Source organism: Coffea arabica, chromosome 11c (assembly GCF_036785885.1).
Source record: "Coffea arabica cultivar ET-39 chromosome 11c, Coffea Arabica ET-39 HiFi, whole genome shotgun sequence".
In the NCBI taxonomy this organism is placed as follows: Eukaryota; Viridiplantae; Streptophyta; class Magnoliopsida; order Gentianales; family Rubiaceae; genus Coffea; species Coffea arabica.
Window position 1 is genome coordinate 42,486,267 of NC_092330.1, and position 12,858 is coordinate 42,499,124.

The window sequence follows — 12,858 nt, forward strand, 5'->3', positions numbered from 1 at the left end:
GGAAATTAAAGTATTAGAGTAGAAGATTTCACTAAAATTTGTTCCCTCTTTAAGACAAAAGGGTAAAAAAATTCGTTTAGATTAGTTGTTTTTTAAGATATTTTAAAAAAATTTTACTGTAGTAAAATTTTAATAATATATTTTAAAAAATATTTAAAAATAAAAGAATTTTAAAAATATATTTCAAGATATTTAAAGAATAGAAAGTTTGGAAACCAAGTCTCAGCTAAAAATCGCGTCTGCAATGCATATAGATATAATAGATTTACCTCAAGAATTAACCTTTTGGGTAGGGAGAATTGATTTTGATCACGACACATCCAAGATGAACCCCTTGACGAAACAGACTAGCAATGAATAGCCACCCTCAGTTCTTTTCATCCACATTCTGGCTGATGATTGAATAGCGTCAAAAACGCTGTCATATAACTGAGAAATTTTTTGATAGAATATAATATATATGCATATGTATATTTTGCAACTTGTGAACTCAAAACCGTCTCTCTCCCCTACGGTCCCTTCTTGATTGAGAGTGTCCTACACATAATTCATGCTTGAACAATGAGTGATGGGCATCTCCTAATCCTTTTTGTTCATTCGTATGAATACTTCTCCTTTGATATTTTCATGTAGAGACAACTCCGTCAAAGGCATCTTGTAAACTGTTCCTAGTAAGACCACCGAACTCTCACAAATTGGTAGTATTATATGCTTTGGATTCGCCCTTTTGTCCGTTATGCTTTTCTTCAACTAGAGTACACAGAATTCATGCATCAGCAAGCTCTCTTTTGGTATAAAGTTGCGATATTTGTGTTTACTATGTTCTCTTTTGATGGATTCTCCGCTGCTTGATATTTTTCTCTGGTATGGTATTACTTTGATGGGTTGAAGTTGAAATTTTGAATTTAGGCAGAAACAGCTGCAAGTGAAACTACCACATGGGATTTTGCTTGTTATTTGATTGTAAAGGTACAGTGTTTGAGGGGAAATTTGTTGTAGTTCGATTGATATGGAACCACAACTGGGATTGATTGAACAATCTTTTCATGTTAGATACTCAGATGGGGTTAGAGAAGCACTTGATGAATTGGGTGATAGTTTCCTTATAACTGATCCTTCCATTTCTGGGCACCCAATTGTGTTTGCTTCAAGTGCTTTTCTGAAAATATTTGGTTATTCTAAAGACCAGGTGATTGGGAAGAATGGAAGAATGTTTCAGGGGCCTAAAACTAATCGAAGATCTGTTCTGGAAATTCGTGAGGCAATTAGGCAAGAGAAGGCTATACAGATTAGTTTGTTGAATTATAGGAAAGATGGGACTCCATTTTGGATGTTGTTTCATATGTGTCCTGTTTTTGCTAAGGAGGATGGAAGGGTGGTTCACTTTCTGGGAGTTCAAGTGCCTATCTTGAGAAAGTCCAGAGTTGTGAGGAATCCCTCAAAGTTGTGTGAAGATGGAACTGGATTTCTTGGGTGCTGTCGGAGAGAGGTGACTTCTGATTCCGTCATGGAAGTGGGACGTGGATTGGCTCTGGATTACTTATTGAACTCAGATGATAGAGGTTTGTCTCAAATTCTAATGTTTCCAGTGCCATAATAGCATAATATTGTGCTTTCATTGCCACTTTCAGTGCTTTAGCTAGTAAAAATTTGTGTCTTGGGGGGGTGAGGGAGGGCTTTTGTTTGTCAGTTTTGTGGATTGTTACTCTCCTTTTTGGGAAGAAACAGTGACCCACGTACAAATGCTGAATAGTAAGATGTTACTTTATCTCACATTTGGAGGAGTAGGATTATTGTAAATCAGATTCTCATTTTTGTTAAACCATGTGATGTTTACGTTCCTTGATTTGTAGAATTAGAGATCGATCAGCCTTGTGAGGCAAGTGAGCTGGAGAAGAGGAAAGCTGCTACTGCTATTAGCAACATTCTCTCAGTCCTAGCTCACTATAGTGAGAGTGAGGTCACTGGTCGATTGGTGTGTGGAAAAGCATGCTGCCTATCTGGAATGGGTCTTGGTGCCTCCATTAATATATCATTTGGTAGAATCAAACAAAGCTTTGTATTGTGAGTTGTTTCAATTTCCAACTATTTGTAACTGTTGCTGCCCAATAACTGTATTCTTTCCCCAGGTTATTGATGTTCTGCTTTCCATTTTTTGGAAACACTTTCTGTTTCCTTGCAGAACTGATCCACACTTACATGACATGCCAATTGTGTATGCCAGTGATGCCTTTCTGAAATTGACAGGTACCTACCAAATATCGGTTAACTTGTTTGTTTGTCTGTCTTAATCAAGCTCAATCCAACCCTGACGAACTTCCACTTGGTAGAAAACTTCAAAACGATGTCTTTAGTCTTCTCATTTTGTTCTTGTATCCATGATTCAATAGGTTATGCACGGCATGAAGTATTGGGGCGTAACTGTAGATTTTTAAGTGGGCTGGACACAGTTTCTGCCACTCAATTTGAGGTAACTTATTCTCCAATTTGGTTTTGTAGTCAATCTTTGTTTTGACTTTGAGGGCTTCAAAATTTTAGTATTCTACATAAAAGGAAAGCAAATGAATGTAACCGCTGGCTAATTGTTCTTTGTCAGATAGCAGAATGCATTCGAAATGAGAGACCATGCACTGTACATATCCTTAATTACAGGTATTTTTAATAATTTACTCATTCTAAGTTAAATAAAAGTGAAAGATCTAGTTGATTAGCAGCTTACTGAATTCATGTTTATAGCTGAATCATCTGTATTGCCATTTTGTTATCAGAAAAGACAAGACTTCATTTTGGAATTTTCTTCACATTTCACCTGTCCGTAATGCTACAGGAAAGGTAATTCTTCGGCATTCAGCAACTGTCTTTTTTTTTTGTCCCCTACTATCACTGGGTAAACTTGCTGATTGTCAATTAAAGAATGTCTTTTGTATCACTGAGCTAGTCCTTGGTAAGAAATTTTGATGTTATACAGTCTGGATATCTGCATTGCTTATGGGATATGGATCTTCCACACGCACCATAAATTTGCCTGTAATACTAAAGCATCAAGACATGACCTTTGCACTGAATATGACACTTAAAGGATTACTTCCCCATCCCACTTTGATAGTCTTGTTTTCCATTTTTATCCATTCCAAATTATAGTCCACTTTCAAATTGAAGAATATGGTTAGCTTTTAACTTCTCTAGAATGCACTTATTTAATGTACTTTGTTATTAGTGAATGAAATCTACCTTATTCATTAATTGCTTTGATTCATGCCTTGAATGATGCAGTTTTTCATCAATATTGTTGTTGCAATTAACGAAAAGGTATAATGGTTAGTTATACTAATAATATTAATGTAAGGGTATTTTATGAAAATAGTAAGCTAGATTCACCCTTCCAATAAAGTTGACTAATTTTTCTTAAACTGTGTGAAGGGGAAAAAAAAAAAAACCAAAACTATCAAAGTGGGACGGAAGGAGTATGATAGTTTTGTTTTTCGTGCAGATACAAGCAAATTCTTGGTTTTTTCTCGGTACCATGATAATCCTCCTCATCTTCTTTGTTTTCTCCTTGGTTTTTCACTTTGTTGTTTCATTTTACCTATTGTATTGTTGCTTTCAGCATAACTCAGTAAGTAGGTTCTATATACTAACAGTTGATCTATGACTCAATGATAAGTGATATTTTCAGTTAAAGGATATGATAATTGTGAAACTCCATCAATTTCTGTCAATAAAGGATTTGAAATATGATAATTGCGATAGTGACAATTGAATTCAGATTTGAAATATGATAATTGCGACAGTAAGCCATTAGATTCAGTATGTCGGGAGTTCAATTACGAATCTACAAAGCGTATATCATTGCAGAAATTTTATTGTTTTTCTATCCATACAGCTTCGCTACCATCAGATACACCCTCCACCAGTGATTTATATTTCCATGAATCTTCTCCTCGTGCTTCCATGTCATATTATTTTATTTTATTTGTTATTCTTTTTTTCCCAGTCTCAGACTAATTTCCTCATTATTGTTATAAAGCTTCATTGGTGTTTAGTTCTTTAATTTGTATCTCTGTAGTGCATATGGAATAAGAAAATACGGTTCAAATTGGAAGGACCTGATTGGATGCAATGGTAGCATTATTACCTGTATGTTTTAGATGCATGTCCTTTATTGCACATTGCACATTTCTTGCTGCTTGAGATAGCTGAAATCATTCTGTAAAGTGTACTCAAGCTTCGTAACTTTTAATGAATCTCCTGATCGATAACATTAAGAGATTTCTTGGACTAATCATTTATAGATAGTAGCATCTCAAATCCTGAATTTAGCTCATTTGTGATGTTCTACTTCTGCAATATTCTCGAAAATTTCGGTGTATATTGCATCTAGTGTAGATCTTACTATGGACTCGCGCACGATGTATTTTGAATTTATTACAAACACTCTCTTACTCCTGTCATCGCATGATCAACATGGACTCTGTAAGCATCTAACGTAGCACGTTCCCTCTTGTTGCTTGATGCCTGCACAGGTAGCATACTTTGTGGGGGTCCAGATAAGTAGTAGTTGCAACAGTCAGGGTAAACAAGGGTTGAGTCCTGCGATGGAGCATCTTAGCGTTGTGGGCGCTGTCAAAGTGGCGGTTAGAAGCTTGTCAATAGGTGCCAGCACCTCCTAGCAGCCCCTAGTTTTTTCTGATTTCATTTTTTGTTATCGTGGATGTTGCTGCCTGAAAAGTCATCGATCAAAGCGGTTTCAGGAGATGTAGATGTTGGGACACATGAGAGGTAGATTGTTGTATAGTTTGGACTTCATTGAACTTTGCATTGTTTCTTAGGCGACTAATGATCTGGAACAGTGCCTTCAAATTTAGTAGCGCGACTCCAGATGATATTGCTTAGAGGTGCTTTGCTTCCCGTGTAAAGTTGTCTTGATGTACAACTCTTGTACTGAGATCTGAACTGGTCATGTAAGAATTTGACAGCGGTGAGTTTTCAAGATATGTGTCACATTTTTATCTGATTGTACTACATCCCACTGTGATTCCAGCTAAATGGATTGGAAATTTGGAACGGCAACTGTCTATAGTCAAGACTCATTTGGGGCAGTGTTTGTGGGACAACAAATTTGATTCATGTGAGGAAATGTGTACGTCTTTAGACTGATTTGATAATCTGTCTGGGTGAAACATGCAAAGCCAGGAAAGTTTACAGCAACCTTTTAGCAGTGTTGATAATCTATATCTGTGTCGGCCTCTTCACATACTCGTTCAAAATATTGATTACGAACTTGCGAGCACGACTAAATTTCCTTCCAAAGAGGCAAATCCACGAACCAATGCAGTCCCATTTCTCCAGCAATAAATATATTTTTGGGCTAGTCTTGATTAACACAATTAAGCCTACTGATGCCCCTGAAGCTAATCTTTGTAAAAGAACTTCCTCATAATTAGGCAGCAAACTTAATCGTGACACCCTTAATCATAGTGATAGCAACCCAAGAAAACGAGTTTGTCTTGGAACTTTAACAGTGACTTAATCCAGCCATTATATACACTCTAACGAGAAACCACCGCTTCTGCTCTAGTAATCTGCTGTCACCTGTCAATTACGAGGCTAGCTCCATCACATTCTCTATCCCCATTTTCCAGTTCTCAGTCCATTTCCCGGCCAGAGTTTAAATTCAATCATGGAATCAACGCTCAATTTTCTTTACCCAAGAGACTAGACTTCCTTTTTCCAATTCAAGAAAACAAGAAAAATGGCCTCACAAAAACACCAGTCATTCATCTTCTTGATCATCATCATGCTCGTTTTCCCTTTTCCCACTTATTCATCAATTTCATCCTCACCATTTCAAGAAAATAATCCACTCCCATTTTTCATTCATCCCTCACTACCTCCTCGGTCTGAATTTGAACCAGAACTTCCTCAAGCGCCGTCGGATTCGGCCAATATTCCTCCATCCTCATCATCCGGGCCCATAAACCCAGGTGGTTTATGGATTCTTTTACAAAAAAGTATAGGCATCTCCGCCATGCACATGCAGCTTCTATACAACAACAAAGTCGTCATCTTCGACCGGACCGACTTCGGCAGGTCCAATATCTCCCTCCCGTTTGGAAGATGCCGGTTCAGCGTCGACGGCAAACTTCGGATCGACTGCACTGCTCATTCAGTCATTTACGACATTGTCACTAACACTTTTCGACCCCTCATGGTCCAAACTGATGTCTGGTGCTCCTCCGCCGCCGTCAACCCAGATGGAGTCCTTGTCCAGACAGGCGGCTACCGCGGCGGTGCCGATAAAATACGGTTGTTCACCCCATGCAACAACGATTTCTGTGATTGGATTGAACTCCCACAGAACTTGACCGTTAGAAGATGGTATGCCTCCAACCAGATTCTCCCCGACGGCAGGATTATCATCGTAGGTGGCCGGAGAGCTTTTAGCTATGAGTTCTTTCCCAAGAACTCGGTGTTTTTCAGCAATGCTGAGGTTTACTGGCTACAATTCTTGAAGGAAACGTCCGACCCGAGAGAGGAGAACAATCTCTACCCGTTCTTGCATCTACTACCAGACGGAAATCTCTTTGTTTTCGCCAACCAGCATTCGGTTATATTGGATTACGTTAATAACAAGATTTTAAGAAAATTTCCCCCGATTCCTGGCGAAAAAAGGTCTTATCCGTCAACGGGCTCGTCGGTGTTGTTGCCACTCCGGTTACCCGGAAGTGGTTCGCGATTGGGGTCGCCGTCGCCGGAGGTGGAGGTGATGATCTGCGGTGGAGCTAATGGCGGTTCGTATATTCAAGCTAGGCTGGGTGTGTACGTGGCAGCTTCTAAGAGTTGTGGGCGGTTGAGGGTCACGGATCCGGATCCTGAATGGGAGATGGAAACAATGCCTATGAATCGGGTCATGCCCGATATGCTGTTGCTACCCACGGGTGATGTGCTTATCTTGAACGGCGCATCAAAAGGATCGGCCGGGTGGGAATTAGCGGATGACCCGGTTTTGCACCCGGTCCTTTACAGACCCAGTGAGATGGATCCGCAACAGAGATTTACTGTGCTCAACCCCACAGTAAACCCAAGGCTCTACCACTCAGCTGCTGTCCTGCTGCCAGACGGAAGAGTTCTAGTAGGTGGAAGTAATCCTCATGCGTTGTACAGGTTTACCGGAGTAAAGTACCCCACAGATTTGACTTTAGAGGCATTTTTGCCACCTTACTTGGGCCCACAATACTCCCAATTGCGGCCTTCAATTTTGACCTTCGAGGGTCCCACGGATAATATCATATCCTACGGTCAGCAGTTCTCCATCACGTTTACTCTCGGTTTGCACCCTCCCGGTCAAGATTTCAGAGTTACTATGATTGCGCCATCTTTTACCACGCATTCTTTTGCAATGAATCAACGGCTGGTGATGTTGGATGTGGTTGGGTACCAGCAGCTGTCTGCATTTGCGTTCAAGGTTACCGTGTGTGCACCTCCAACAAGAAATATTGCACCCCCAGGATACTACATGACGTTTGCTGTTAATGGGGGCATACCATCTACTGGTGTTTGGATAAGAATGAAATGATTATCAGATCAAATTTTGTTCCTATGGCTTTTAGTGAAGAGATTATTTTGGTGCAGTAAACTCTACTCTTTTTATTTTTTATTTTTTATTTTTTATTTTTTATTTTCTTCTTAGCATTAGATAAGAAAAACTTAGTCATGTTATGTAGTGTAACATAAGCTAGCTGTCTCTTAAAAAATTAATTTCCCACTTTCATATAGGAGTACTATCTCAAACTAAGGTCTCGTTTGGATTGCATTTTTCATGAAAAAATTACTGTAGCGATTTGATGTATGTGAGGGAAAAAGGTACCTTCTCTGTCCCACTTTGATAGTTTTGGTTCTTTTTTCACACAATTTAAGAAAAAGTAGTTAATTTTGTTAAAACAATCAATTTAGGTAGCTATTTTATTAAAATATCCTCACATTAATTAAAATATAACTTTATGAGAACTTGAATTGATGATAAAAAATGAATAAATTCTTATTAAATGGGGTAAATTTATAATAACAATAACTTACATTGAACGAGGGTATTAGTGGGCGAAAGCAATCCCACCGGGAGCTATAAATTTGAGGGGGTAAAATATCCTAAACTACATAAAGCGCCGAAGGTGCTGCTACAGTCAACTTGGTTTCAATGCAATTCTGTTGGTGATTTCGTCCTTTTTTGTCTTTTCACAGGTTCCATGCAGCCCCTTTGGCTGCTGGTGGGCTTTTCCTCATTTCTGCTTTTGTTCCCTTCTTCCGATTGTGCCCTTTTCTCCTGGTTCCTTTGTAATTTTGTGGCCAATTTTGTCCTTTTGTTTCTACTGCATCTTCCACTGCTGCAATTGTGTTTGCAATCGATTTTGTCCTTTGTTATCTGACTTTATTAACAAAAATATTAATTTATCGATTTCATTTATTAACTTCCTTCAACAAAAATATAATTCTCACAAATATAATTCTCACAAAAATATAATTAACTTCCTTTCAAAATATAATTCTCACAAAAATCTCAATTTCCTAACTTTGTATTAACGTGTCTTTCTTTAAAATATAATTCCCTCTGCTCTTTTACATTTATTAACTTTCTCCAAAATATATATTTATTAACAAAGATATTAATTTTCTAAAAAATATGCGAATCGATAAAAATTCTGTGTGCATCTAATATATACAGAACAATACAAATTCTATGTGTTACGTTATGCTACTTCATATTAACAGATAATGAGTGTTATTCAAGTCAGCAAATTGTAATTTAAATTTCCCTTACGCATAAGTCCATGTGCTATTCGTTCATTTAAAGTAAGATATTGATTAATCAATAAATAAATTACTTCATCATTAAATAGATATTTATTCATGTATGCTATTCAATCAAGCATTATTAATTTTCGATATCAATGAAGTAACGGACTCTTCGAAATTGTGTTATCTTTAGATTTTGGAATCTTATTAATTTTCAAAAAATTAATGCAAGTATTAAATTTTGTCTGCATCTAATAAATATAAATCAATTGTGCCGCTTTGTATTTGCTTGCATTAATACGACTAATTGTTTTTAAAAATACAGGATAATTTCCCTCTATTTCAAAAATGTTACTTCGATAATATTTCAAAATTTTCAAAATTCAAATATATACCTTTGAAAATCAAAATAAAAAAGACAAACTTTTCTCTAAAACTATAACAAAGATAACCAAACTACCAAAAATTTATAGACAAATACTTAAAACCGCACCCCTATATATATAGCAAAAATATACATGATGCAACTCAAAAAAACATTATCATATTGACACATGAATCACAAGACAAATAGGAACACCACAAATATAACAAACAAACAAAAACTAGAAAAGATAGACACGCTAAAACAATATTAAACAATCGTACAAACTCAAATAAAAAATTAAATATACATACACACACGTATATATACATATATAAAGAAATAAATAATAAAAATATAACAAACAAACAAAACCACAAAAAAATTAAACCATCATATCTCCTAAATAAAATATTAAACACACATGCGCATATATATACATATATATATATATATGCACACATATTACAAAATATATCGTATACCTATATATATATTAATACAAAATTCACTACAACTTTGAGTACCATAAAATAAGTCGCATAAACATCAAACAATAAATATTTAAAAATTCTACTATAAATTACAATGATTAAACTCTATAATTTTCATGTGCAATCATTTCTATTTCTTATAAAAAAAAAAATTATACACGTCACCTTACTTTCAATAATATCCATTTATTACTAAACTATTAATATAAAATCTCTTTGCTCTCAAAATTTATATTATCCTTTAACTATTCGGATTCTATTAATTAAAAAAATACAGCTTCCATATATTTCAATCACATTCATTCATAACTAAATCAATATCATCTTTACTTATCGAAAAAACCTACTTAATGAATAAACACATATTTTACCAAGATATAGTATCAAATTATTCCAAATTATTAATTTATCTCATCACACAACACCCAAACTATATCAAATTTGGCCAAAAAAAATATCTATTATCCATTTATTTTTTAACAAACTTCCTATTCTTTTATATCCTTTTTCATAGACTTTTCCACTGCAACAATGCACACTTTCTCATCCTCGCTATCCAAATTATGAAAATATCATCATCCTAAAATACATAAACTACCTATGCCCAAAGTACAATAAATTATAACACTCTCAATGTAATTCTCCACCTAATTTTTCATCCTATGAACTTTAAAAAATTAATATATATTCCATTAATTTAAATAATATTTACTTATCACTAAATTAAAATTAAAAAACAAAATTTTTTGAAACCAATATTATCCATCAAATCTTTAGATCATATTAATGTTAAAAAACACAATACAAATCACATCAATTTTACTATATCTATTTATAAATAAATCAATCCAATATATCACTTCACTATCCACTATTTCAACTCTATTATCATATAAAATACTATAAATTTATGTTATTAAATAAATCTTACATTAGCCTAAGACAGTTAATAATGGGCACCCGCGGAACCGCGGGGCACCAAGCCTAGTCCAACTAATACGAGCCTGGAAGCCTTTTCCCCGCATTACTTGGACCCACAGTTTGATGATGTACGGCCTTCAATTTCTTCCATTGAGGGGGCCCCAGGAAATGTGAATGTGATATCCTACGGCCAGCAGTTGTCTGTGAAGCTTGATCTGAAGCATTTGAATCCTGGTCGAGGGTTTGACGTAACCTTGATTGCACCATCATTTACAACACACTCCTTTGCGATGAATCAACGGCTGTTGGTGTTGGACTGTGCTAGTGTAGAGGAGATTTCAAATGGGGTGTACAATATGACGGTGTATGCGCCACCAACCAAAAACATTGCGCCCCCGGGCTATTATATGATGTTTGTGGTCCATGATGGTATTCCATCTCCTGGAGCCTGGGCCAAATTGGAATAGTAATTGATTTTGTTGTCCGCGTGTCATGCATCTTTTGTGGTTGGAAAGTGTAATTGTGGAGAGCAGCTTTGCAATGGAAGAAGATAATTGGAAAATTTTTCAAGCATTTTTGTCATTTTAATGTTTTGTCCGTGTTGATTTTAATGTTTAAACTCATTAATTATTGTTTCTATCATAGAAGTAATATTATAATAATAGGATGGAAGCACACAGCCAAAAAAGATAAGCTATCATTCAAGCTTTTGACCAATTCAAAATTGGAAATGACTATGGTTTGTCTGTATTCATAATATTGATTATCTAATTGATCCATCTTGTACCAATTGTGGTTGGAGAATTTAATTTGGTGGAAATTAAAATTTCAACCAAAGGAAAAAGCGGAATTAAATCATAGCAGCTAAAACACATCATTAAAAGTAAAAACAGCTTCCATTAAAGCTCTTAACCAATAATTCAAATCGGACAATTATATGCGTTTGCCATCAGAAGGAGACAAAGACGCATTGATTATAAAATCTACGTCTGTTTAGATTTCGTTGTAGTTGGAGAATATATATAAATTTGGTGGAGGACAGCAATTTTGGAAGGACGGAAAATTCATTCAAGCGTTACAGTTTCTTTGCGTGTCATTTTTAAAGATGTTATGAAAATACTAGAAGCCAATGAATAAATAAATGATAAGGGTCTTAAGAAAGCTTTAATCCATTTCACGCGGGGCAAGCCAAAAAAATTTTTTTTTTTTTTGTGATGGAAAAAGATGACAAGAAAAAATTGGTTTAGTGTTTGACATATTAGACCTCATGAAGTGAAACACTACTGATAGTCTCTAAGGAAGTACTACAAGATTAAGTAAGAGCAAATATTGAGAATTATTTTGAATTATTATGGAATAAAATTCAAAATTTATTTCTATATCGATCATTTCTTCTATTTTTAAATTTATTGAATCTATTCTTGATTTTAGAGCAAAGAATAAGCATACAAACTAAATGTTTTGTCTTTGCTTTACATTTAACTCATTAGATTTGGTAATAGATTCATTCACATAGTATCTTGAACAACTGAAAATAAAAACGTTATTATTACCAAATTACTTTAAAAAAAAATCTTTTTTGATTCAAATAAGTTTAAAAACAAAAGAATAAAGAGCTGAAAGTAAGAAATTATCAATCATTCATCTAATGATAGCAAAGGTAGAATTTGTGGGGAAAAAAAATGCGCTTGCATAATTTGCCAGAAAAGCGCCAAACAAAGCAAGAACAAAGGTAAGAGTAAGAACACATGGAGATGCGGGGTATCGATCCCCGTACCTCTCGCATGCTAAGCGAGCGCTCTACCATCTGAGCTACATCCCCATGTTGAGGTTTTTTTTTTATCCATAATAAAACGAGTTCTGCGAGCCACGTGACAAGCTGATTAGCATATTAGGACAAAGTTGCTTGTAGTAAAAATACTCCTAATGCATAGCGTGAAATGCACAAAAAATGCCAACTATCACTTACATTGCATAAGTTCTGAGATTGTGTAAGTTTCCAAGTAGTAAATAGATAAACGAAAAAGTTTATCTGACTTTGGCAAAAATTATCTTAAAATTTTTAAGAGTTTAAAAAATGTTTCAAAAAATAAGGCAATTACAGACTATTGTATATCTATTTGTCACTATTTGGATACTCATTTTGGAAAAAGGTTTCTTTAATGAAAATAATAATAAATTAATTTTTCACTCATTTTTTTAATTTGTAATATTTTTAAATAATAGGTACTCATAGATGATGTATGAAATGTAGTGGTTACAATAATTTATAAGAATAGGTACTCATAA

General features: G+C 35.2%; 2 protein-coding genes and 1 non-coding gene across 3 annotated transcripts; 2 read left to right on the plus strand and 1 right to left on the minus strand.

Moving 5' to 3' along the window:
• Window positions 1-249: 249 nt before the first annotated feature.
• Window positions 250-4,990, plus strand: LOC113717263 (protein TWIN LOV 1-like). Its single transcript, XM_027242008.2, has 7 exons — window positions 250-1,562; window positions 1,854-2,064; window positions 2,183-2,247; window positions 2,391-2,470; window positions 2,597-2,652; window positions 2,769-2,832; window positions 4,524-4,990. The coding sequence occupies exons 1-7, from the start codon at window positions 1,010-1,012 to the stop codon at window positions 4,668-4,670; spliced, it is 1,176 nt and encodes a 391-aa protein (XP_027097809.1). The 5' UTR covers window positions 250-1,009; the 3' UTR covers window positions 4,671-4,990.
• A 499-nt stretch (window positions 4,991-5,489) lies between these two features.
• Window positions 5,490-7,625, plus strand: LOC113715592 (aldehyde oxidase GLOX-like). Its single transcript, XM_027239830.2, has one exon. The coding sequence runs from the start codon at window positions 5,753-5,755 to the stop codon at window positions 7,574-7,576; it is 1,824 nt and encodes a 607-aa protein (XP_027095631.2). The 5' UTR covers window positions 5,490-5,752; the 3' UTR covers window positions 7,577-7,625.
• A 4,693-nt stretch (window positions 7,626-12,318) lies between these two features.
• TRNAA-AGC (transfer RNA alanine (anticodon AGC)) lies at window positions 12,319-12,391 on the minus strand. The gene has a single exon. It is a non-coding gene; the product is annotated as a tRNA-Ala (tRNA).
• Window positions 12,392-12,858: the final 467 nt, after the last annotated feature.

Bases quoted from the DNA above. Each gene is read 5' to 3' on its own strand.
- LOC113717263 (XM_027242008.2), top strand. From the start codon at position 1,010: ATGGAACCACAACTGGGATTGATTGAACAATCTTTTCATGTTAGATAC. The intron at 1,563-1,853 runs GTTTGTCTCAAA...CTTGATTTGTAG, and splicing joins ATTGAACTCAGATGATAGAG to AATTAGAGATCGATCAGCCT. The intron at 2,653-2,768 runs GTATTTTTAATA...TTTTGTTATCAG, and splicing joins GTACATATCCTTAATTACAG to AAAAGACAAGACTTCATTTT.
- LOC113715592 (XM_027239830.2), top strand. From the start codon at position 5,753: ATGGCCTCACAAAAACACCAGTCATTCATCTTCTTGATCATCATCATG.